The 26,284-nt window shown below is 42.5% G+C and overlaps 3 protein-coding genes across 5 annotated transcripts; 1 reads left to right on the top strand and 2 right to left on the bottom strand.

Moving 5' to 3' along the window:
- Window positions 1–141: 141 nt before the first annotated feature.
- Window positions 142–17,559, bottom strand: LOC135490856 (GRIP1-associated protein 1-like). Of its 3 annotated transcripts, XM_064776413.1 has the most exons (23): window positions 17,514–17,559; window positions 16,812–16,878; window positions 16,549–16,637; window positions 16,168–16,275; window positions 15,859–16,006; window positions 15,382–15,520; window positions 15,188–15,267; window positions 14,987–15,097; window positions 14,630–14,700; window positions 14,438–14,517; window positions 14,131–14,178; window positions 12,904–12,924; window positions 11,103–11,415; window positions 10,818–10,913; window positions 10,435–10,581; window positions 10,086–10,199; window positions 9,603–9,845; window positions 9,397–9,496; window positions 8,793–8,923; window positions 8,130–8,168; window positions 7,534–7,732; window positions 7,128–7,282; window positions 142–2,687 (listed from the first exon to the last, which is right to left on the bottom strand). In XM_064776413.1, the coding sequence occupies exons 1-23, from the start codon at window positions 17,553–17,555 to the stop codon at window positions 2,601–2,603; spliced, it is 2,628 nt and encodes an 875-aa protein (XP_064632483.1). In that variant the 5' UTR covers window positions 17,556–17,559; the 3' UTR covers window positions 142–2,600. The 3 variants fall into 3 exon arrangements, with proteins under 3 accessions (XP_064632483.1, XP_064632485.1, XP_064632484.1); XM_064776415.1 differs by lacking the exon at window positions 8,130–8,168; XM_064776414.1 differs by lacking the exon at window positions 12,904–12,924.
- Window positions 17,560–18,117: 558 nt separating this feature from the next.
- LOC135491094 (sideroflexin-2-like) lies at window positions 18,118–23,192 on the bottom strand. Its single transcript, XM_064776745.1, has 11 exons — window positions 23,052–23,192; window positions 22,453–22,664; window positions 22,037–22,207; window positions 21,642–21,740; window positions 21,105–21,183; window positions 20,811–20,896; window positions 19,901–19,961; window positions 19,598–19,664; window positions 19,272–19,371; window positions 18,959–19,006; window positions 18,118–18,754 (listed from the first exon to the last, which is right to left on the bottom strand). Exons 2-11 carry the CDS (start codon window positions 22,647–22,649, stop codon window positions 18,643–18,645), a joined length of 1,020 nt encoding a protein of 339 aa, XP_064632815.1. The 5' UTR covers window positions 22,650–22,664; window positions 23,052–23,192; the 3' UTR covers window positions 18,118–18,642.
- Window positions 23,193–23,360: 168 nt separating this feature from the next.
- Window positions 23,361–26,115, top strand: LOC135490787 (uncharacterized). Its single transcript, XM_064776288.1, has 3 exons — window positions 23,361–23,893; window positions 24,213–24,382; window positions 24,635–26,115. The coding sequence occupies exons 1-3, from the start codon at window positions 23,461–23,463 to the stop codon at window positions 25,850–25,852; spliced, it is 1,821 nt and encodes a 606-aa protein (XP_064632358.1). The 5' UTR covers window positions 23,361–23,460; the 3' UTR covers window positions 25,853–26,115.
- Window positions 26,116–26,284: the final 169 nt, after the last annotated feature.

Here is a 26,284-nt window from a genome sequence, read left to right as displayed (position 1 = left end):
ATCTAAGACAGATCAGTGCTAGCTGTGGGTGACTGTGTATTGGGTTTAGGAACAACCCATTTAAGACAGAACAGATAGATTGCAACAGGTGAGTTTATTGACAAGTTAAACCCATTTCTATGAGGACGAATGAATGAAAGCTTTTGTTTTGAATGTTCCAGTTTTATTCTGGCCAATTAACATATAACTATACAGCACCGATAAAACGAAAATATACAGTTCATAAATAATAATATTATGTACATATTCACAGATCTAAAACACTGTTTTTTCTACGAAATATAAAACAAAACCATACAATGAAAGGAACCTCACAACATCTTGGTATTCAGGCATTTCACCAACTTGCCACTAATCACAAAACTGTTAGGCTGTCAGAACAGCGACAATATATCCTACATGAATTGTCCTAACTTTACACATTGCAATCATGGGGTTCTTTACTTCACATCTATTCTGAAATTGATGTGACTGATGTCTTACTGACGTCACCAAATGACCTACCGATCCCATTTTAAAAGGCGTCATCAGACGATAGCTTTCCTGCTTAATTTGGAGGTCGTCTCGCAAGTGTGACCAACCAACCATGCATTGATTCTTGCCCGATATCTCGTAGACGACACCAGCTTATGGTCAGCTCAATCATTAGCACATAGTGACATATACTTCACAACTGAAGTGAAATACTTTGGTTATTGGTCTACTCCATAGTACATCAAAGTATATATATACATATTGACAATTCTTAACCTTTTTAAAAGATCTAATAAGTGAACAATTGCACAATATCGAGATTGAATGAGGACTATGGTTTGGTTTTTGACAACGTTACTACAGTATTGAGATATGATAACAGCAATATGCCAAGAATGAAATGCACTTGATATAGCTCACAAACTTTGGCTGAAACTTCACGAAATAAGTGTCCTGTAAATGGAGGTGACTGCTAGAACAAAGTCAACCTTCACCATGAATAGATTCTAAGAATATTACAACAATTGAATCTGCTCTGTACAACATTTACATGGTTGACTAGATATGTACACACATGTACCTCAAGAGTTCGTCACTCAAACCCATTTCCCACAACACATGCAGACTGGCTGACCCCGGGGGGGGGGGCTGACTCTGGCTAACAGCTTGGTGAATGAGTTGGGAGATGGCCTCGCCTCTTGGTTATGTAACATCATCTTATGGATGACAGCTTGACCTACCTGTCATCCTCGAGATTGTTGGTGAGTCCACTGCCCGACTTCCTTCATAAACCATGAAGCAGAACACCCAGAACTGAACAGTGAAGTCAGTTGATCGCTCCCACAAACAGATTAATGACAGGTTTGTAAATGATGAGCAAACTATGAGTCATACAACACTGATTGTTTACCTGTGTATACTCAGCATAACAAGACTATTTGACCTTATCTATATCATAGTCAGATCTCCATTACACCATCACCGGATCTAAATAAACAAATTGGACATTTGTTGACAGGCTGCAGCAACATTCAATTCTACAAGAGCAAGTCTAGACTCCCTCCCCCACCCCACACACTTCCAGCTTTATGAAGCCTTCATAGCAATACTAAGGAACTGTACATGGACAAACGACACACACCGCCCAATTGGAAAGATTTATAATTCTTTAAGACTTTAAACACATCAATTCTTACAAAACAAACACTCTGATGCTAAACATAATCTTGAGCTAAAGAACAAAAATAAGACTTGACTAGACATCATGATCTCTTAGGTTATTTATAAACATCTTATATATGCCAGGTCATTTAACTCGGCAAACGCGACTGTCCTTTTTCTGCTACTTAGTGATAGCACATGTTCAAGTCGTTTTTAACAAGTTGGAATGAGCTGGTCTCTTATTTAGACATCTGTTACATCACAATTATTGAAGGAAGGAATGAAAATGGCAGTGTATTGGGCAGAGTTCAAGGAAAGTGCGAGTTGTCAAGATCTGGGGAGTTATTTGGAGGACGTCATTTCTCACATAACGTTTCCTGGGACATTGCTCTGCCTATTCAAAACTGAACAAGATAATAGTTATTGCGAGTTTCCATGATGTTCAGGGTAGCAGTAGCCCCGCCCCTCCCCACTAATTATGGCCCTGTTTTTACCTTTTGCACACTAAACCATCCTACAAACACCACTTTCCTTACACACTGTCACTCAACACTATAACAGGAATACTAAATATACCATTCCCTGGACGTCCAAGAATACTAATAAGACCTTAGGCAAAGAAACTTTGGCTAAAACTTACAAACCCTGAAGTGATGTAATCACCTTCATCATTAATCATCATACAATGGTCCTTAATTCATCAATGAGCCTACTTCTGGACAAGTACCTCTGAGGTGGAATGGTTGGGCCAGACACTGTTGAAATCGACGTCAGTAGTGATGCAATGTCAGAAAGATCAAAGGCCTACCATTTGTTACACCACAACCAAGCTCTACCATGAGGGGTGCTCATGCGGGAAGAGGTGAATTGATCATCTTTGTGAGTCATGATCTGGAACTATAAACTTGTTCCAAAACTTAGCGTAGCATAATGGAATGGCATCACATGTGGTTGTCTGTCTCAGATCATGGCTTCGAGGGGCTAGAGATTGGTGTTGACGTTGGATGAACCTTACTGAGTTTCACCAGTTCCTCTGATAGCGAATCCATATCCTGGAAAAAAGAACAAATGAGATTTAAGTACCAAAGCTGAGATCAAGTTGTATCTATAACTGCCTGCCTGTTGTGTCTCCAGGGAGTTTGGCCATTAATTGGCTTGATGCAGGAGCAGGAAGATCCAATCGGGAAAGCTAAAAGTGAATGATGCCCATGACCATATTAGAGTGACTTCAGCCAACCTTACTGAACTGATGACAGAAACAGCCTCACATCTTGTGTCTCCATTGAGTTCTGGCGTCAACTGGCCGAATACCGGAACAAGACAATCCCATTGGAGAGCTAAATGAACGATGTGATGCCTGGGACTGTCACACCTTATCAAAGCAGACGTTTCCAGTCCTGATGATAGCAGATGATGAAAACTGCTTGACATTTTGACCCAAGGGAGTTGCAGCATGAAATGGCACATCGCAAGAACATTGATACCCAATACAGACCACAGCCTCCACACCTCACCAAGAGGGAGTTCACCAGCCCTCGCCACAGGATACAGCATTGACAATACAGACCACAGCCTCCACACCTCACCAAGAGGGAGTTCACCAGCCCTCACCACAGCATACAGCATTGACAATACAGACCACAGCCTCCACACCTCACCATGAGGGAGTTCACCAGCCCTCGCCACAGCATACAGCATTGACAATACAGACCACAGCCTCCACACCTCACCAAGAGGGAGTTCACCAGCCCTCGCCACAGCATACAGCATTGACAATACAGACCACAGCCTCCACACCTCACCAAGAGGGAGTTCACCAGCCCTCACCACAGCATACAGCATTGACAATACAGACCACAGCCTCCACACCTCACCAAGAGGGAGTTCACCAGCCCTCGCCACAGGATACAGCATTGACAATACAGACCACAGCCTCCACACCTCACCATGAGGGAGTTCACCAGCCCTCGCCACAGCATACAGCATTGACAATACAGACCACAGCCTCCACACCGCACCAAGAGGGAGTTCACCAGCCCTCGCCACAGCATACAGCATTGACAATACAGACCACAGCCTCCACACCTCACCATGAGGGAGTTCACCAGCCCTCGCCACAGCATACAGCATTGACAATACAGACCACAGCCTCCACACCTCACCATGAGGGAGTTCACCAGCCCTCGCCGCAGCATACAGCATTGACAATACAGACCACAGCCTCCACACCGCACCAAGAGGGAGTTCACCAGCCCTCACCACAGCATACAGCATTGACAATACAGACCACAGCCTCCACACCTCACCATGAGGGAGTTCACCAGCCCTCACCACAGCATACAGCATTGGGAGAAACTGTTCGACATCTCCTCATCGCAGTATTAATTGGCTGGATGCAGGAACACGGAGATCCAATCACACATTATCGATTTTTCACGGCACCAAGGCCATGTTTACCAGAAATTGCCAGGATTTACACCAGAAAAAACTTGGCTACAGAGCTTCTACTGGCAGAGCATGCTTTGTATAAATTATTTGGGAGGAAAACATGACGCTTTTCATTTCATCAATATCTACAGTTGTTCTGAGTGGGCCTGGTCTCTAATCCCTTGGTGTTGACAGTGAGAAGCTTGACATCCAATGATGAACAGCTTGGCAATCAACGCCTGCAGTAGGGTCAGGAACGTATACCCACAGCAACCTGGGAGGCAATTAATGAAGAGATTCAATCTCACTTATAGATTTCACTCATCCAAGGCCACATTTGTAAAGCGATGTTTTCAATGAGATTAGGGCAAGTTCTCGTATCGAAGGGGACTCGTGGTAGTCATACCCTCAGGAGAGCCAAGGAGTGAATGGTTGATTCAATCTCACTAATCGATTTCATTAAACCAAGGTCGCATTTGTGAAGCGATGAAGTCGAACCAAATAGGATTAGGGCCAGTCTTGGTATTGAAGGAGAACCAAATAGGATTAGGGCCAGTCTTGGTATTGAAGGAGAACCAAATAGGATTAGGGCCAGTCTTGGTATTGAAGGAGAACCAAATAGGATTAGGGCCAGTCTTGGTATTGAAGGAGAACCAAATAGGATTAGGGCCAGTCTTGGTATTGAAGGAGAACCAAATAGGATTAGGGCCAGTCTTGGTATTGAAGGAGAACCAAATAGGATTAGGGCCAGTCTTGGTATTGAAGGAGAACCAAATAGGACTAGGGCCAGTCTTGGTATTGAAGGAGAACCAAATAGGACTAGGGCCAGTCTTGGTATTGAAGGAGAACCAAATAGGATTAGGGCCAGTCTTGGTATTGAAGGAGAACCAAATAGGATTAGGGCCAGTCTTGGTATTGAAGGAGAACCAGCCAGATTGCTGGTTATTGATCTTTACGTCACCTATATTCAATCTAATGCCTCAATGGTGATGTGCTTTGCTGCTGATCACTGACAACTCTCCATTACCCCTCCCCTCCATACTTTCAAAGTGTCAACGAGTTAATCTGTATTGAGTTATTCTGTATTGTCGTGTTGCTATCTTGATTTCCGATACTAAACAGTGCTGGTGGCCTCGCTCTCTTGCCTCTACACCTGATTACCAATCCATACCAATCAGTGCACAATCTCTATGGTGGGCAGATTAAACCTGGAGCAATTTTCGTAAACAATACTGCAACACGTCTCCAAATAGCTATGGAATGAAACAGCGACGTGAAATGTCATTGAGATCAATAATGCCTCCCACACTGTTTATCAAGATGACAGTGGCAAGTATTGATCAGCTGTCAAGATGATTTTTCAGATTCAAGACTTTAATTCGGTTGGCCGTCCGAAGTTAATACACCTGCTGCATCCCCCCCCCCCAAATGAGAAATGGACCAGGAGGAATACTGGTAAATTCACTGTTAAGAGCCAGCACAACCCGTCCCTCTCTCCCAAACTCCTTGCTCCGCCCTCAAGAGACAGTCACAGCTCTGTGGGATGATCCGCCCTCAAGAGACAGTCACAGCTCTGTGGGATGATCTGCCCTCAAGAGACAGTCACAGCTCTGTGGGATATTCAGCAAACGACTCGAACACCAAATGAGGCAATCCATCTCACAAGTGAATTAGGACATGCCATATTGAACCGCCACATCAATATTTCAACATTTTCTAATCTCAAAGAAGCTTGATCTGTACCGACTGATGAACCCTGGATATCATATTCTGTACTGTATGCAGGAAAGACGGGTTACTACACTGGACACCATGGAAACAAGGCCAGGTCTAAGAGAGTTAACACCTATGATGGATCTGCTGCCGGGCAAGCAGCATGTTCGACAGAATTCACATGACTGCTTTCACATCACAGACATTCTTAGAGAAACCTGGCAATACAGGGAGAAAGCATCTTGACAAACTAGGTTTTGAGATCGCAAGCCTTTGGTACACTCAACAGCTTGAAAATAATGCCCAGTAACGTTGGAAGATGAGTGAAATGACTTAGCAACACACCAATGTCACACAAGTGCCCCCTACGTATAACCTAAGACTACCAAACCACAGTCTCTCTCCGAAAACCCAATCAATTTATGCAAACAAAAGTGTATTGCTTTATGCTGGAAGAATTATCATCAAGTTCATGCAAACATGAGCCCACAACGTCAACACACCATGATAATCAGGACCTGGCACAGTCACATGAGCCCACAACGTCAACACACCATGATAATCAGGACCTGGCACAGTCACATGAGCCCACAACGTCAACACACCATGATAATCAGGACCTGGCACAGTCACATGAGCCCACAACGTCAACACACCATGATAATCAGGACCTGGCACAGTCACATGAGCCCACAACGTCAACACACCATGATAATCAGGACCTGGCACAGTCAAATTCAAGCTAACTTGGGCTCAGTTTGTGTACATGATGTCGTGTCTGTTGTACACTTGTTTCTAACTGAAGTCAACATGGATTTGATGAGAGTAGTCAAACCCTTCTGAATTCATATTATTCAGAAAACATCAGATCAGTTTGAAATTGGCACCAATAACTCACCAGAGCACTTCAAGATAATTAAAAACGTGTCAAGCCAATTCCGCAATAAATAACATTGTTAATTTACATGGTCTGAATGACGTGTGCAATGGTCGCATGTTTGGCGGCCGTTTATCAGTCATATTCCGCTGGTTTATCACCCAGCAGGTAGCAGTACAAACACCAACCCCCTAGCTGCGGCGAGACCAACTACTCACACACCACATGCTTCGGCGAGACCAACTACTCACACACCACATGCTTCGGCGAGACCAACTACTCACACACCACATGCTTCGGCGAGACCAACTACTCACACACCACATGCTTCGGCAGTGAACGCAGGGGCAATGATGTGAATCTAACCCACAACCCTTTGATAATAGGCCCGAGACATTCACCACCTGACTGCCGGTACACCACTCCTGAACAACATACCAACAGTAGGCTCAAGATGAAGAAATGCTTTGCCTACCTTCTGTAAATGCATGTTCTTGGTAAGAGTTTCCTCGAGGACCCGCTGTAACTTCCTATTTACTTCACGCATGTTCTCATCACCCTTATCCTTCACAAAGTCCATCACGCGTTTAAATGTGAGCTTTTCACTCGAGGGAGACTGCGGAATAAGATCTGGAAGAGGAGATGATGAGACTTATATCAGGCTGTATCTCAGTGGTTTCAATTGCTCATTGTAAAGCAAGGCTTTCTTTACAAACACAGGTATACAATGCTGTACAAAAAGGTCACTAATGCGTACAAAACTCACTTAATTGGAGAAATTGACCACAATTCTTAATGATCAATCCATGGATACAATGCCTTCTTCATGGTCATGTTAGGAAGCAGAAGTCGTATTAGGAATGGAGGGTAATGGTATCTACCTGTTCTTGAGTTCATGACGTAGTGATCTATTATGGCTGTCTTGGTGAGGAGGTCCTCAGCCATGGCAGCTGTGCTCGCCTCCAAGTGTGCAAGCTTCTCCTCATACATCCACTTCTCCTGCTGCAGCTCACCTATCCGTGCGAGGAGATCATTATTTTCCTGTTCAAGGACACTAGGTGGCGTCCGCGGTGGCGAATCCTGGAAGGAGAGAAAACGATTTGGTGAGACGGTGGGAGTCTGCCAAATGTGGGAACACATAGACCCTCACAACAATAAGGCTTTGTCTTATCACTTGGTCTTTGGTCCAGGCCTAGTTTTGACCAACGTGCGTTTGATAGACAAAATGGACAAGACAGGGAGAAGCAAGATTCGGTCTAACAGTGCAGAAGCAGCTATCAAAGCTAATGGAAGTTTAGTTGACAAGTCCAATGGAGTCCAGTCCAGACTGCAAGACCAAGTCCTCTCTGCCAAACAATACACAAGCTACATGTAACTATAAGAAAACGTACAGTTTCACTGATCAATGTCATAGCTATATGACTATATCACCAGTGAATAAAGCGAGAGTATTTGAGGCATAAAGGAGTCTACTCACTTCTTTTATAGGACTAGTTGCTCCAAATGACATATCATGCTGTAAGAGCCAAATGACATTATTGGAACTGGCCAAACCTGGTCCTTCCATGAAGCGATATGTTAGCTTCATGGTGCTACAACTCCATGCCAGTAGTCGTAAGAGCCATTCCTTGAGGAAGCTGTTAACTGGCGATTATCTCATTAGTGCATCTTTCACACTTGTTCACCTTTGCTTTGTTCACCCTTCCTGCACTTCATGTTACACAATGTCATGTTAGATTTGAGTGAGGGGTCACACCAGTGGTCATAAAAGCCATTGTTAGAGTAACCTATTTACTGGGGATTAGTGTAATTAGCTAGTGTATACATTCACACTTGTTTGCCATAGTTGGGTTAACCCTTTGTGTAGGTTAGTTTATGTTGTACACATGTGGCTCACTGTGTAGATTCCATAATTGGCAGTGTATTAGTAGGTGACTCTAATACAAGCATGTCTGCACTCAAACACATCACTATCGAGAACCTTTCTAAAATAGACAATCACCCATCCAGTCAACAAAATGGGGATGAGAAGTCCTGTCTGTGGACCAAATGTTAGAAACCACACTGAATTGTTGTGTGTTTATACTGACCCCAAAGATATCAGACTTGGTGTTATTGAAGTGAATGGATGAAGACTTACGTTGGATTGTGGAGATTGTAACGATGGGGTGTTGTCTCGGCCCAGACCACTGGCACTCCACGATGAGATCGAGCTGTTGTCACCACGGTAACGATCATTTGGATCAATCGGCCGGAACAACTCCTCCATTGCTAGAACGAGAGACAAATCAATGTAAACCTCAAAGTAAAATCCACCTCTTCTCATGCTTTTATTGTTACATGTCGGAACATTTTGAAGCCTTTCACTCGGTTGGGGCTTCATGGGGTGACTGGGGACCAGGATGGAAGTGACATGGCAAAATCTCATGTAGCAAGACTGATCTGCAATGAAGAGACACGCTCAGGGTGTACCAAACTCTCCTTTGTTTACAGTACAGTAATGATGAGATTATCACAGCACCTATAAAACTGCTTGCCTACTTCTTCTGCCAAGAGGACTCATGCCTCAGAGGCCTTGAGAAGTGTTGAAGAAGCACTACTCACATTGCCTGCTCTTTGTGTCGGAGAGTACTACTCACATTGCCTGCTCTTTGTGTCGGAGAGTACTACTCACATTGCCTGCTCTTTGTGTCGGAGAGCACTACTCACATTGCCTGCTCTTTGTGTCGGAGAGTACTACTCACATTGCCTGCTCTTTGTGTCGGAGAGTAACTCCTGTAACCTCTCCTGAAGCTTCTCGGCCCGCTTTCTCTCGCCTCGCAGCTGGTGCTTCAAGTCTTTCATCTACAAAGATACAGTTATTGAGATGATAGCAATACATTCTGGATAGAATCAGTCTAGCAAGAATTGGACCCAAATACCCTGCCCAGCAGACATCAACTCGACTCACCAGTGATGCTCCTTTCTTCTCATGTATCTTCCTCTCATCGACGCCATCCTTGATCTCTTGGTGCAGGTTGGTGATCTCCACCTCCTTCCCATCCAAGACTTCCTTCAGCTGTGTCATCTGCTTCTCCAACTCCTCAATTTGCCTCTTGTGTTCAGTGCCTTGAGCTTCAAACTCCTCTGTGTGTGCTGCCTTCAGGGTTTCAATATCCTTCTCGTAGCCGCACACTTTCTCTTTCATATTTTCCTGCGAGAGAATCAAATTTTTCAATTCCACACAGTGATGAAGCAGCATTCAAGGCTTAATTGGAAAGGAAGGTTGCTGTATCAAGGCAGCCAACACAAAACTGGAGCTTCTCGCCAACTGTTGGTCAATTGGACCAAGTGACTCCCAGTAGCAGTAGCACATGCTGCCTGCAGACCACGTCTCTGTTTGATGGAGTAATATAGGGTGGTTTAGATGTCGGTCGATCTTTTCAAATCTTACCTCCGCCTCATCGAGTCTCCTCTCTAACCAGCCCTTGGCTTCCTCCAGGGACTGCACCTGGGTGACTATCTCATCATGTTTCACCTTCATCTTGCCATAGTCCTGTGTTTTAGCCTGAAAGCACAAACATGAAATCAATAGGACTTTACAGTCCTTCTTCTCGGTCTACAGAGAGGCACTCTTGAGTACAAAGGAACAACACTAAACATTATTTGCTGGAGCGAGACTGGAGATGACTAAGGGACAGCCAAAGTGTGTCTCAAACTCAGGAATCCTGGACGGAGAGTCTGACATCTGGAGAACACCCATCATCCTGCAACATGGGACGGTTTCCAAGCCCAGTGTTTACCTTTTCCTGATCTAGTAGATCACATAAATCATCCAACTCCTTCCTATGTCTGCTCTCAGTCACTTTGACGATCTCCCGATGATCATCGCACTCCTTCTGATACTTTATGGCAAGTTCATCCAGCAAACTCTTTCTCTTTTCAGCAACCTGCAAGTGCAATGAGAAGACAATTGAAAAGTACTGTGAGACTTTGAAAGTTTTGCTGGTGACGCAAAAAGATGAGGTCACATGTAGCCGATATATACACCATTTGGTTTGTTTGAGAACAAGTTACATTTGGCCTTTGAAAGACCTCCCTGACAGCACTCCCAGTGGATACAAGATGCTGATTCCTCATTATGACTACATATAGACATCGACCACGACACGTTCCTTCAATGTACCTTAGTGATTTCCTGTAGAGCTTGTATCTGTTTGTCTCGTTCTCTCTGAGCCTCATGGAGCTGTTCAAGAGTGATCGAGCTGGCGTGCTGACATTCCTGAAATCAAACAAAACATGTCAATCATCTCTTGACTCTATGAGAGACAACGGAATAACAAACAGCTCAACACATCGTTCAAACTGACTTGAATAAGAGCCCCTTCCTACACTTGACTTTCATGAAAATATCTCTGAAGAAATGATTGTAAAGCCCAGTAGGACCACGGTGATTTCTCTGTGCCCATACCTTGAGTTGTAGCCGGGTGTCTTCCAGGTCATGTGTCACCTTGGCCAGATTACCATCGAGCTCTTCTATCTGCTGCTGGAAGCGAGTGATCTGCTCTTGAAGCTGTTGGTTGTTCTCTTGACTCGATGCATCAACTTGATCTGTGAGTGTCGACACCACCAAGTCCATCTCACTGATTTTCTGCCCCAGTCGTTCTTTATAGTCCTCCACTGCCTGATTGGCTGTGATCACCTCAGCCTGCATGCGAGTGTTCTGCTCCATCAGCTGACTGATCTCACGATCCTTCCTCGTCTGCAGCTCATCAAACTTCTCACTGCAAAAACCAACAGAGACTGACTTCAGAAAGACTGCGGAACACTTGAAATCATAAACCAGGAACACACAGCATACACGCAGTCAGGACGATGGTAAGTATAACTTGAAACATTCCCTTGAACAGAGTCTAAGGACGTTCAAGTCTGAATTAAACCAGGGCTAGTGAAAGAACAGGCACATACATTTAAAGGGGACTCCCTAATAACTTGGTCTAATAGACATCATCAAGGCAGTACAATATGGCTGAGAAAACATCCAACTACGAGTGTTCTTAGTTTGACTGTTTACTTCTTCTAAGGAACGCTATGAAAGTTTAGTTGCAAAAAATACAAGCAAATTGAATAAAAATGGGAAGGTGACCAAAAATAAGCTCAGCCTCAAAACATTGACTAGGTTCAGTGCATCCCAACATCCAGTTGGGCCTAGGCTAAATGTGGCGATTTTCTGCATTTTGAAGTTAACTTTCTTTAAATCTAACATCAACACAAAGTTTCAGATCCACTCTGAATATGTGCCTAAATCTAAATCATCTGAAAAAACACATAATTGAAGACTGAGTGACATCAGTCCTCGAATTCAAAACACACAATTTTAGACAACTGGCAAAGCTGTACATACATTTGGTTAGAAGCATGTTCCAATCTCCTACTTAGAAGCTTGCAAGGAGATCAGCTGAGAAGCCACACCACACTTATCAGATCCAGTAGGGAACTTGAGGCAACGTTCTACCCTTTGCCAGAGTCCTAACCCTCATGATAAGAATAAACCAAACCGAATGAGAAGCACCGATCTGAAAGCCAAAAGCCCATAAAAAGAATCTCTTTGACACCAAGATAATGGAAACCACTATGACCTGGGAACTAGTCACTGGAACCTGGTTTTTGATTGAAATCAAGGACAGGCAACATAAAAAAGCAACAAAAAGTTAAGCAGGGGGTAGCACATTTATTCAGTTACAACTAATGGAAAAAAAATTGACAACATTCAAAAACTGTTTTCCCCAGAAAGAAAATTTCATATATGTTCACTGATGAAGAACCATAACCTAAAGTAGATCAACAGACTCAGGAAGTTTGGGCAAAATAAACCAAAATCAAATCAAATAAAGACCAAAGCTGCAGATAAAATTGCCAGTTTCTTTGTACTAGCATTATAACGCCTTGTTCCAACTCATGATCAGCAATGGCATTGAAAGCTGCTTCGACCCTATCTGACAAGTATATAGGCAGTGTTCAAGACTAAACCTTCACAACAGATCGCCTGTTCAAATTAGTCAGGGATCGAATTCATTGGAGGCACAGAAGGCAACTGCCTCGGATTCCTTCCCCCTATCTCATTTGAAAGTATGTGTCCTCTGTCACTGCTGACCATGAAGCCAATAGAAACAAGACTAAGCTGTACTGTGCAGTGCAACCAGGCCGGATGTGTCAACATGTATACAGTAGGCATGCATTATGAATTGGGTTCCTGCATTAGACGGCCTCACCTAAACACTGTGGTAAAGTAACTGGAAGTCAAAAGGGAGAAAATGCTCTAGAACAAAACATATGGCAAAGTGTTCTAATTCAAATGAACCACCATGCTGGTTAGAATTTCATTAGTCAGTTTACAATGATGAAATGAATGAGTCAATTTATTTATGAAACATGCCGACTGCACCACAATGAAGCAAGACCTGTTGTTCAAATGTATTTATCATCAATTTATGATAGGAAACAATGTGAATAACCTCGAGTGTTGACATCTAGGCTTTTCTGGCAACATTTTTATAACACAGAGAGGCACAACTTATCAAAGTTGAGTTGTTAGTTTATTCACAAAGATCTGCCAAGCCTGGTTTAAATGTTCAATCAGTCCATTCTTACAAGTCTATTGTTCATGTTTGCCCCTGACAATGGACAACACATGGTGTGGGTCACACCAAGCAATCCAAACAAGGACTTCCCCTGTAGACATAGCTGAACCGTGACATTCCCACCAAAAACTTGCCACTGGGACAATGTCAATTAATAACTTCCTTGCCTTTCATTGTGGTAATCAACGCCATTCAAACTCAATGCAGTTCAATACGTATCTTTCAAAGAAACCCATTACACAAAGACAAACCATTGTAAGACATGCCACCAAACAAATCACCTCTCACTCAAGGCTGACAATACTGCACTGATACTATAGAAGACAATCATCCTGCTAAATCCTCAGCTAATGGCAAGTGGCACAATATGTGAAGTGGTTTACATAACAAGGAGGCATTTACTTGTATCTATAATCATGTTGTGTCAAATGTTCAAAGCTTCATGTTGTGATTTTGAGGGCCTGTGGGTATTACTGTGGTGTAACCTTATGCAGACTGATGAGCAATGAGTACTCATGAAGTCAAGTCCTCCCACGTGGCAATAGTTTCCTTGTCATTCCTCTGTTATGCAAGTTAACTTTCAAAAGAAATATTTCACAACAGCACGAAGGCAATCTCTGGCCTACACCCATTGGAACTACCTGTATACCAGGAGACAGACCCTACACTCAACTATCCAATGAAGACATTTCATTACCACGCAGCTAAATCTCATATTAAAAGCAAAACGGGTGTAACAATATGTCTTTCTTATGATGCGCGTTGTAAGTTTTAGTTGCTGGTTAATTGAATGTGCACGTGCATGTGGCAACAATAGCTGAGGGATGTCGCAGCCAACATAGTCAAGATGATTCTTACCTGGTCTCTTTGTAAAGCTTCTCCTTTTCTTCCTGAAGTTTCACATAACTGAAGGGGAATCAAAATGACATGTTTTTATTGGTGAGTTTGTCTGAGAGGGTAGGGCATGCAGACGAGCCACTTCATGGTGAAGCCCTTAAAGACCACAACTCAGGGTGGGGTATGCTCATCTTGATAGGCCCATGTAGTCACACAAACCCTGATGTCAACTACCATGGACACCAAGAATGGTTATCCTGCAACAAAGTTAGCCGACCTCAGACCCAAGCATGGAACACAAATGGCACAATGTGGATAACTTTCCTACCTTTCTTGTTTCTTGCGTAACTTTTCTGTCAGTTTTTCAACGTCTGTTTGCAGGGTGTTGATTTGATCCTTGGAACTTTTCTGAAACGAGAAAGCAACAGAAATATAAAGAAACATACTGAGCTTTACACGTGAAGGAGAGAATTGTTCAGCCAGTATCAGCAAGGCAAACTTCTACTGATTAAAAACTCACCTCTAAAGTATTCAATTGGTCCTTTAGCATCTTCTTCTCCTCAACTTCTGTATCTAACTTTAATCTTAGATCTGGAATGACAACAGGATAGCATAATAATCCGTTTATTCAGTTCTATTTTCCATAAGAGTCCACAACAACATGAAAATCAAACAATAGTGCACAAACATAAGTGAGGCACATTTCACTGATGCTGTCATCAGTGCCATGTAAACGACTAATCCTGCCATACACCAGTGTTCTGAGTAGAGCTAACCGGCCAACTCTGCTTCAAATAAAGGTCCAGTAAAAGATTTTCAGCCTCATGAATGTCGGCCTAAATGATGTTACGCAGTGGAGAATGAGAAGAGACTTTACCATTCAATTCCTTCATCTGTTGTTGTAGATCCTCGTTGTTGTTCTCTGACTTGGTGACGAGGTTCATCAGCTCCGTGAACGAGGCATTCCTTAATCTGGGACTCGAGTCATCTGCAAACGAACAAGTCAAGAACAACATTATAGCCACAGGACGTTCCCTCTCTTAAACTCGCTCAAATCATGCTTCATGTTAGTACTGACCTTCCTCAATAGGTGGCACCCCATCCACAGTATCAGTAGCTACAGCTGGGTCATCCTGTCCTTCTACTGTTCGGCACTCCCTGAAAAGAAAATAATCAGTAAGTGATGTGCCCTTCTTTGCCTAAAAATGACATTTTCGAAGGAAAAAGTAGGGAATCTCTCCCAGAATCAAATGCCTCAGAAAAACAACTTACGCATTTTCATCTCCAGCGGGTGTTCCTCTGCGGCCGGCGAGCTTCGAGCACTGATTCTCAAGATCGCTGTTGATATCTTTTAGAAGTTGTATTGTTTCTTTGAACCGCATTCGCTCCTCTTCAAACTTGTCTTGTTGAACTGAAAAGAAGCAGACAATATATCATCCTCTCAACAATACATGTCTTGACCTAGAGTTGTAGCTGAATCTGGTCGGATGTGCTGGCCTAGTTCAATGTTGTCTCCAACCTCATCTTGACAACTACTTCCAGCAATGAATATCCATCTTCAGGAGGTTTGAATGGCAGATGGATGCGACTACCAACACCTCACCTGCCTCGTACGATCTGCACCAACTCCTCCTAGCGGGGAATCCAACAACGATTGGTTTGAGTATATTGGTCTCTTTGTCTTTCATCAAATTCTAAAGCTGCAGCTATTTCATTCAATCAATCAGACTTGGAAACCACAATACCAACCTGCCACATTTTTCTGCAACGCCATATTTTCCGCCTGGAGTCTCCTGATGTCATCACTGGCCTCATTCTGATCATGTTTCTCTACTGCGACGCCTCCATCCCTAGAACTTCTCAATTGTTTCTCGAGTTCTTCATTTGAGGATACAAGCTGGAAGAATTGCAAAAGTTAGATCAACCATAGAACAGCATGCACAATTCTGCATGCTGCCTCGCCTCACCTGCTGGTAATGATGCCACAAGTGGTGACCTACTTTATCACACAGGTGTCACCCAATGAATACATGTAAGTAGATCAACAGGTATTCTCACCGTGTTCAATTCTTGCATGAGAGTCGTGTTCTGCAAGTGGAAGTCTTCTTCTTGCGATAAGATCTTTCTCTGAAGCTGATCATTTTCTTGGATGAGTAAATCAAACTCCTGGAATTTGAGAAAAATTTTAAAAAAATAAAAAGCTCATAAAATTTTTTGGTTCAGAAAAATTCCAAAAAATTCCCTTTTTCATGATTTTTTTCCGAATCCGAGAAAAAACACACACTTAGGCCTAATAAAAAAGTTTCCTTTTTTATGATTTTTGGGGAATCATAGCATTTATTTTTTTTCAAACATCGGGCCCCAAATATTTATTTCGGAAGGAACTCTGGACAGAACTTGATTAAGCTCACAACTGAAATACTTGTCAAGACCACTCACCTTGGCTTTTTTACTTTTAGTGATGGTCTTATTGGCTCTCTCAAGTGACTTCTCCAGCTGATCCACTTTCTCAGTCAAACTCTGTAAATCTGGAATAGGAATCACCTTTGTTAAAGTAATACTAATAGGCTATGAATTCAAACTATGAATATGCGATTGTGTGTATTTTCTAGTTGGAAAACTAAGCTGTTTTCAGGCCTAGATAAGATTCTCTGTTGACTGTCTGGTGTCTGCCTGCCAATCAGAGCATCAATTCAACCTACCTCTCGTCTGTCTTTTACACCGGTCATCAAGCTGGTAATTCTGTGTCCGTAGTTCGAGCAGCTGTATCTGAATGCAATGAAATAACAGTTGAAGTGATTCAGAAGAGGAAGAAGGACAAGGATTAGCCGAAGCTCCCACATGACGACAACATGATATGCGCTATTGACTTAGGCTACCAGTACCACATACATCATCAATCAAGACACAGAGACCATCATCCATGTCGTCAATCAGGGGCGTCAATCAAACACAGACGTCAGAAGGATGTTCTGTTGCCAGTGTTTGCCTACTGCCGTACTACTGGCGTGGCGTGGGCCAACCCAAGGCCAAGGCGATCACTCTCATGTCATCATGCACTCCAGGCTCTAGCTGGCTTTGCCAGGCCCAGGATCAGGTAGTTATAACTTAGAGTTTTAGCGACCTCATTCTGAGCGTACGGAAAGATGCTCTACCAATGATATTGATATCACGCAATGGTATGGTACACCCTTTGCATGCATGATGATCATCATCATCATGGCAGAAGATCAAAACCTGCTGAAACAGAAGGGTCAGCCTCCCAAAAGACGGGCATTTTCCTCGCGTTACTCCTGTCATACAAAATCAACTTTGGTATCATATGAAAGGTCATTATCTCAACATTGCTCTCAACCTAAAAATTATTTGATGCTAATCACGAGTTTGTCTTAGCCTGTATTTACCTGCATTCGATTGAACTCATCGTCAGAAAGTGACGACGCCATCTTGGAATTGTAATATGAATTGCGGTTGTTTCGGTCCCTCACCTTTTCGCCCCCAGTCGTTTCGCTCCCTTGGACTTTCGTACCCCGGTAAAGTAGATGTGCTTTCTTGGGTGGTCAGAATCGTTTGGTCATCTGCTGTGTGATCTTTGGCAGGTCACTTGTCTTTCATTCTTTATCTTTCGTCGGTCATCAAGTGTGTGATCCTGGGCAAGTCTATAAGAGGTGTGGCCCTTTTGATACACCAACATAGTAAATGAACGTTTTACCTATGGCTGGTTGGTGGCTCTCCCAAGATTACATGGGCTTGCCTTCTGCTCGCAGGTACTGTCCACAGTGCCCTCATCTAACCAGGATATTGGCACTTACACTTGTCGTGGTATTTATAGACTCTTAGTGTCGAGTATAAGAAAAAGTCTTAGATTTGACATTGTCATCAGTGGTGCCCTCCTCTCTTGTGAGGGGTTGCGACAAAAAACTGCCTTCAGTCACTCCAGAAAGAGGGCTTAATGATTTCAAAAACAAATCTTATAAAATGCACATAATTTATTTATCATTGCATCAAGATACATTTAAAAAGTGGATGCTGATACTCGTTGCATATTAAAGTACATATATCTGATTCAGATTCCAACACCTTGTAACATACAATTAACCACGTCACCACTTCGTTAAAAACATGATTGTTCTAATCTCTATTGTTATCTACTAGTAATATGTGTACACCATAACCTTAATTAATTCCAAACAAGAGGAAAAGAGCACCATTAACAAACGATAGCTGCCCATGACTTGATGTCACCATCGCTGAGACAATAGGGGGAGACACTTCAGAATTTCACTGCAAAACTGAAAATTCAGTGACTAGCAAGAGAATCATTGTGATCCAAGCGATAATTAAGTCTCTTATATGCAGATTCAAACAGTAGCAGTTAATTCAAGAAGTCGTTATTTACCAGAATCTCAGTTACAACTTGAAGACACAACCAAAGTTGTAAACATAGTACTGACAGGGCTGAAGTAGTTCACATAACAGCCTATTGACAATTGACTAGGTGCTGAGCAAATCATGACTAGAGTTTCACTCAAATCATAGTCCCTTGTTAAAGTAAAGTGTCTGTGGTATATTGTTGCCGTATTTCTCCTTCACAGCTGTGTATTTGTCCTTATCAATGATGTTAAGTTTCTCGTACTCGATTTGTCTGAAACAAACAAAAACAATCACACGTTAAGCTACCGGATGAACTGAAAAATTCTATTAGAACCTCTCTATTAAGTACACCCTTGGGACTGACAGATACTGTAACAGTCCTTTATTGATTGCAGAGCTACAATTCAATGGAAGTGATCAATTTGGGACCAAATGCAGCATCCTAATGATAGTAAAGCACAAAGTTCAAACTTACGCTTTTTGCGGGAACAAGGAACATCCAACGGGGACAGTGAACGTCAAACTGTAAGAAATCAAAAACATTTCATTATGAAACAAATCTTGGTATTTTTATATGAAAACAGCCTTTTCAGCTCATGACTTTTTCAAGGGTGAAACTTGTACCCCACAGTGAGTATTGGTTCCAAGACAACGATGAGCTGCTCTCAGCCACTACAGAGAGACTCCACAGGAAACACTATAACAGTTGTCCCAAAAAATTCATCATAAAAGCCTTCGAAGAATGAAAGGCATGAAAGGTGTTTTATCAAATCGTTGATGTGACTTACATGACTCCACAGAAGAGAACCTGCAGTGGCATATTCAGCCATTTCATCCTCATCATCCAGGGGAAGCGTTCGAGATACTCCATCAGAAAGGGTATACTACCTGAAATAGACACAGGATGAAACCCTTGACACTGGGCCTCATATCTTTCTCCTTCTCTTTAAGCAATATATTCATGAAACTTACAACTGGCGTACTCAATCTCCTTTCAATATGGTAGTATGCATGCATGAACAGGCCTCCCTTCAAGGTGGCAGTGTACATGAATGAACGCGTCTCTATTTGTTCTGTGTACAGGCCATCACAATACCTCATCAGGTCTACTTACACATTGTGCTGAAAGCCATGAATACTCTTGATGTCGACACCTGGCCAATTCCTTTCAGAGCCGCATACTGAAGAAAAAATAACAATGTTTATGGAGAACGATGGCTCATGCCAGTAGCATTATTAGCAGGTTCTGACACAGGCGAGACTATTATCAAGTACTTTGGCAGTTAACTGGAGGCCACATTGATTATCACCCCACAAGAGAATGGAAACATGGGTCTATAAATGTAACGATTGTCAGCGGTATTCTACAATACAACCATCAACCCCACCACAGATTCGGACATCCCAGTATCTTTACCTGTGAATCAGTGACTTTATTACCATCTTTATCAAAGACAGCAATACCATCATAAAGTTCACTGAAATGAAAACAAACAAATACATCAGAGCCAAGACATGGCATTCGTGACACTCTATGGATAAAGAGCTTACAAGACATGGCATTCGTGACACTCTATGGATAAAGAGCTTACAAGACATGGCATTCGTGTCACTCTATGGATAAAGAGCTTACAAGACATGGCATTCGTGACACTCTATGGATAAAGAGCTTACAAGACATGGCATTCGTGTCACTCTATGGATAAAGAGCTTACAAGACATGGCATTCGTGACACTCTATGGATAAAGAGCTTACAAGACATGGCATTCGTGACACTCTATGGATAAAGAGCTTACAAGACATGGCATTCGTGTCACTCTATGGATAAAGAGCTTACAAGACATGGCATTCGTGACACTCTATGGATAAAGAGCTTACAAGACATGGCATTCGTGACACTCTATGGATAAAGAGCTCACAAGACATGGCATTCGTGACACTCTATGGATAAAGAGCTTACAAGACATGGCATTCGTGACACTCTATGGATAAAGAGCTTACAAGACATGGCATTCGTGACACTCTATGGATAAAGAGCTTACAAGACATGGCATTCGTGACACTCTATGGATAAAGAGCTTACAAGACATGGCATTCGTGACACTCTATGGATAAAGAGCTTACAAGACATGGCATTCGTGACACTCTATGGATAAAGAGCTTACAAGACATGGCATTCGTGACACTCTATGGATAAAGAGCTTACTCACATTTCTCTTCAAATGGCACTCGAATGTGCAACAATTTAGTGTGACATTCTCAGAGCGACTGCAAACACTTTTGAACATTGATCATAGTTTGTTTTATTCTATCAAGATGAACCTACCTCTGTCTCATGAGAGGAATATTGACAAGATTAGCGGATGCTACAGCAGCGAAGGGTACGAATCTCTGGAAGAGCGGGCTGGCTGTCTGAAACATCATAGTTATGAAACATGAAGACAGGTCAGCTTGGATAGATCAAGATAAACCTAGCTCTCTCTCAGAGAGAATTATTGACAATTTAGGTACATGATACGGCTACTAACCTTTTCGAAAAGTGAACTGGTGACCAGACAAAATGATTACACTAAATCACATAACAGACTGAAATATCTATTGAATAAAATGCGAGCCTTACCTTGGCCAGGTATTTTTTAAGTCCTAAGGATGTGACAATAGCAGCAGTGGTGGCGGACACATATGCTATACCTATTCTCCTGTAGAAAAATATAAACAATACAATCAGATGCCAGACAGGTTATCTATACCTATTCTCCTGTAGAAAAATATAAACAATACAATCAGATGCCAGACAGGTTATCTATACCTATTCTCCTGTAGAAAAATATAAACAATACAATCAGATGCCAGACAGGTTATCTATACCTATTCTCCTGTAGAAAAATATAAACAATACAATCAGATGCCAGACAGGTTATCTATACCTATTCTCCTGTAGAAAAATATAAACAATACAATCAGATGCCAGACAGGTTATCATTGTCGAGAAAGTCGTGCATAGGTACAATACATGTCATTTCTATTCTCTTGAAATTGAGCAATATTGATGGTAAGATTTGGCAACAGCTTTTTGAGGGAAAATATCCTCTTATACATTATTGACTTACTTCACAGTTACATTCTCTTTACTCTTGATACGTCATGCATTACTTACTTTGGAGTGATATCAGACTCAGCGTTTCTGTTCGTGTAATTCACTAGAGCGTTGAAAGACTGGTTGGCCCATTGCCAAAATATCACAGCAGTATTTGTTCTGAAAATGATGAGGATATTGTGATCAATTTTGATAAAGCATAAGGTTGATATCACAGGATGTCATGAATGTTGACATGGAACTTCCAAGGTTCCTTGAGATCCATCAGAAATGTCCCATGGCTATTTCATTTTTTTAAAAGGTCTACATGTACATATTTCTCCATTAGAAGGTCTATTTCATTTTTCTATTTCCAATTTTGTCCGAGGTCTGATGCATACCATTGTGAAAACCAGTGCCACCTACTGTGATGCCGATACCTATTATTCGGTATCCTTTCATCCGAGACATCTCACCTGTAGAATGCAAGTAGTGCCCCAGTGAGCGCCATACCCCCAGGCACTTGGAATGACATGCGCCCCATCACATTTTGAAGTTCACCAGAATCTGGATGGAAAGCGCTCTGGTATAACTTCTTAGCATAAATCAGTTTTTCTTCAGTAGTCCCTGGAGGTTCTTGGCCCAATCTGTATATAAAACAGAAAAAAATAAGTTTCTGGCAGAAAATGCTTCATAAAAGTAGTTTTGTCGGAAAGAACACAAATATTATAGAGAGCTAGCGAGGCATCATGATTTAGGTTTCTTTTGGATAATTTCTTACACTTGGGTCAGTTTTCAACACTTATCTTCCTTAGAAATATCTTCTAGATGGTTTATTTAACACTTTGAACATGCAGTACAATCTGGAACAGAAACTTTAGAGCAGGCCTACCTATATTTTTCTAAAAGGTCTTTGGCGGCATGAAGGTCCCTATTTGGCACAACCACAGTGCGATAATCAGTCATCCAGAAAAAGTACTTCACTCTTCCAGAAAATGTCTGAAGGTCCCATAGCGGTTTGTCAACATCAAATCTTGTTTTCGTAACTCCCCCGGCTGAGGCTTGGACAGTTAGCTCTGCATTAGACATCCTCCTGACGCTGTCCTGTTAAACAAATGTATCAAGAAGTAGGCCTAGAGGATGAGGGAACTGGCAATGCTCCAGGACCAGGTCAGGTCATTGACCTGCTAGGCTGCTGTTGTAGGCTACTACTGTAGACAGCTCATCGGAATGCTCTGATGGTTTTGTATTCAGGCAAGTACAATTGACATCTGTTAAACAGTGTACACCTGACATATATCAGTCTTCAAGGAATGAATGCCTTGTTCTTATGAGGTTGAGAATAGGTCTATGATATTGTCCGAGAATAGAACAGAGGGTCAAAATAAAGCTTTCTGTGATAGGCCTAGGCCTATGGCATGGCAAACATGTCTACTACAGAGAGTAGATCTAGGCATATCTACCATTGAAAAGTGTCATTTTAAGAATTACCTTCTGGAATGAGGAGCTATTAGAAGAAAGAGGCGTTTCGTGGAATTTGAACGGACAAAATCCTAGACTCTTTCACACGTATTCAGTCATTGACATTACAGAGACTGGTACTTGACGGCATTTCACTCGTTATGAACTAGATTTGGGGGCGTCGGCTTCCGGTGTTCGGTCACGTGTGAAAAACCAGTATTGTATGGTTTCACAAGCCGGTTTGGGGCGAAATGACTGGGGCGAAAAGTTTAGGGAGCGAAACGACCGGATACCCATGTCAGTAGATTGATAATCGTGACACTTGCTTTACATGCAGTTCCCAAAAATTTGACAGGACCTCAGTTAGGCTCAAAAACAATGCAAATAAAGTGAACAAAATCACTTGACATTTATTGACAGCTTTAAATTCACCCTCATTATGCCAAGAGGAAAGTCCCCCGATCCACTTCAAGCTATTGTTGTTCGTCTAATTGCCAGAAAAATAGACATTTGGTGCCCAAACCCACCAGATTTTTCAGAAAATGAAAAATCTTCAAGAAGGTCAAAAAGTTGGTCTAGATATGGAATGGAACATGACTTGGAGGGTACTGCAAATCCCCCATTATGTGAGATGGAATGGGTGCGGCCGATTGTCTCGCCAGAAGTTGCAAGGCTACCAGGCCCCTACACGCGCCCGCTGGGATTCTCGTCGCAGCCTGTACGGTTGCCTGTGATCCTTCCGATTACATCAAACCCGTCACAGAATATGGCCAAAGGCGAAGGCACTACTGATTGTGGAGAGGACAAGGACGATGAAAAAGAAATGTATGAAGCCAAGTTGAAGAGGTCATACGAGCTCTTTGAATTTCTTTGTAAGTGCAGGTTCCCCCTATCTGCAGTATCTTCAAAAGAACAGAACTTTTAATTATGTTTTCTTTATTGTAATTGGAGCCATAACCCATTTCTACCATAAGCTCCTCTTCAGGAGAGTCTGGCCTGACAGAATGTGCTTGGATCTACTTGTTCAGCTTGTTACCCAACAAGACTCACCCTGATCTCCAAATGACTGGAACTTGACTTGATTTTAGAAACAATTCTTTGAGCTCTGAAAATTGGCGTCCTGTATATCCTCTTGTATAAGTCATGTTGTAACTCTCAGTTTCTGACTTTTTGATCCTGCTCTCATTCCAGCAACCCAGAAGATCCAAGAGTTGCTTGATGCCTTGATCACACGATGTCAGCTGGCATTCCACCATCTTCGTGTCCTCGTCCATCCGAGGCTAACATGTCTCTCATTGGTTCATACGCCTTACTTCATGAATGATGATGGCATCATAGACATCATCGCAGACAGATGCCAGGTATGTTTTGTGACGAGGTTGGCCTCGAATGGAAAGCATTCAGACCTGGTTAAGTGCCTTGCTGAACTCCATGGCTTGAGAGACGAAAGTAAGATCAAAGTCTTCTTAATTTGAAACAGTCGGCCACTTTTCTTTAAAGGGGCAAGTTGAGGGATGTTTCCCAGACCCAAAATCTCTATCTCCAGGTGCAAGCCTGTAGCACAATATCTAAAAAGTAAATGTTTTAAGCCAATTTTGAACTGTATTTTTCAGAATTTGACACGATTAAGCCTGAATCTTCCCAAGTGTGAATCCCCTGACAAGCTGATGGCGCTGATTGCAGCGAATCCGAATCTCGTCTTCCTCAACTTGAGCCTCACTAACACTTGCTACGACACCGTCTTGGAAACCGTCGCTAAGCATTGCCCAAAGATCAGGGAGATTTCGGTCTCTTCTTGTCCTGTGACGGATGCTGGAATTGCCCACCTCACCAGGATCGGCCAGTCTGGTGAGCCGGCATGCCGGGAACTGGTGACATTAGATCTCAGAAGGACGACCATCAGTGCAATGGGAGTCAAGATGGCCCTGGAGACTTTGGAGAATGTTCAAAATGTCTACCACATGGATGTGATCACTGCCCTGTGCACACTTCATGACACCTCTTCCAACTCCAACAAAACACACAAGCTGAAGACTTTAGAATCCTTCTTTGGTCGTCCACCGAGTAACCTGAGTATGGCAATATCACACTGCCCACTGATAACTGATATAAACCTGTATGAATGCACTCAGAGTGAAACACTGGCACCATTGTGTGATCTCCAGCACTTGAGGAAGTTGGCTCTGAAAACAAGCAGGAATTGCTTCCCTCTTGAACGGATGGACTTCCAGAGTAAGGTACTCCCCGTGTTACAATCACTTGGAGAACAGCTTGAAAATATACAGCTTGTTAGCTTTGAAGATGTCGATCTGGCAGCGATTCTGTTCCTTTGTAAAAACCTGCAAACCCTTATTATTGACATATCAAGAATATTACTGGATGATCCATTCCAGAACGAGACTGAGTATTGTGAGAGACTGAAACAAAAGAATCTTAACTTTGTCCCGTTGAAATACATAGAAACACTGAACATCATAACTGGTATGAATTGTGCCCACATCCCAATGGAGTGTCTAAAGGCAATGTTAACCAATGGCCAAGGTTTAACCAACTTGATCTTAGATGGCATTGCTAACCTCGACAGTAAAACTCTCGTGGACATTCTTCATAAGAATCCCATGCGTCACTTGAGAAAGTTGGAATTCTGTAACCTTCCTCTTCTGACTGTTGATGGAATACAACATGTCTTGGAGGGGGAGAGCCCGTTGGAGAAGCTGGAGGTGACGCAGTGTAACCTCTTGACGCATGCTGACAGGGAGCATCTGAGGAAGTTCCTTGACACCATGCACTATAGCCTTGCTTTCACTATGATCGTATCGAACTGGACATGACTAGTAGACATTCAGTTCTGATGGGGGGGTTGTTGGCTTATCCATGTGGACTGTCGTTTTGACGTTTTATGTGTTAGTTTTTGGCATGATTGACAGGACTGTGGATAAAGGTCAAGTGTTGAGAAGTCGAAACTCAAACTACCGGTACTGTGTTTTCTGCTGTGATATCATTGCAAGATGTGACATTTTGTGTTTTGTTTGATTGTGCCAGAATTGACTGTTAAATGAACAACTGGACTTCTGAATAAACTGCCCTTGGACGACCTTCTCTTCCATTAGTTTTCTTCAAGGAGTCGTATTGTAGTCCAGGTAACCGACAATTGAATAAAGGAGACTGGTGGAAGAGTCTTGTGGTCTTGAGGTTTTATGAAAAGACGTCCAATCATGAATGTTCACCTGTGTTGGTTGTAACGCCAGTGTACCCTAATGCCC

Source organism: Lineus longissimus, chromosome 7, assembly GCF_910592395.1.
Source record: "Lineus longissimus chromosome 7, tnLinLong1.2, whole genome shotgun sequence".
NCBI classification, from domain to species: domain Eukaryota; kingdom Metazoa; phylum Nemertea; class Pilidiophora; order Heteronemertea; family Lineidae; genus Lineus; species Lineus longissimus.
This window is presented reverse-complemented; position numbering and strand designations above follow the sequence as displayed.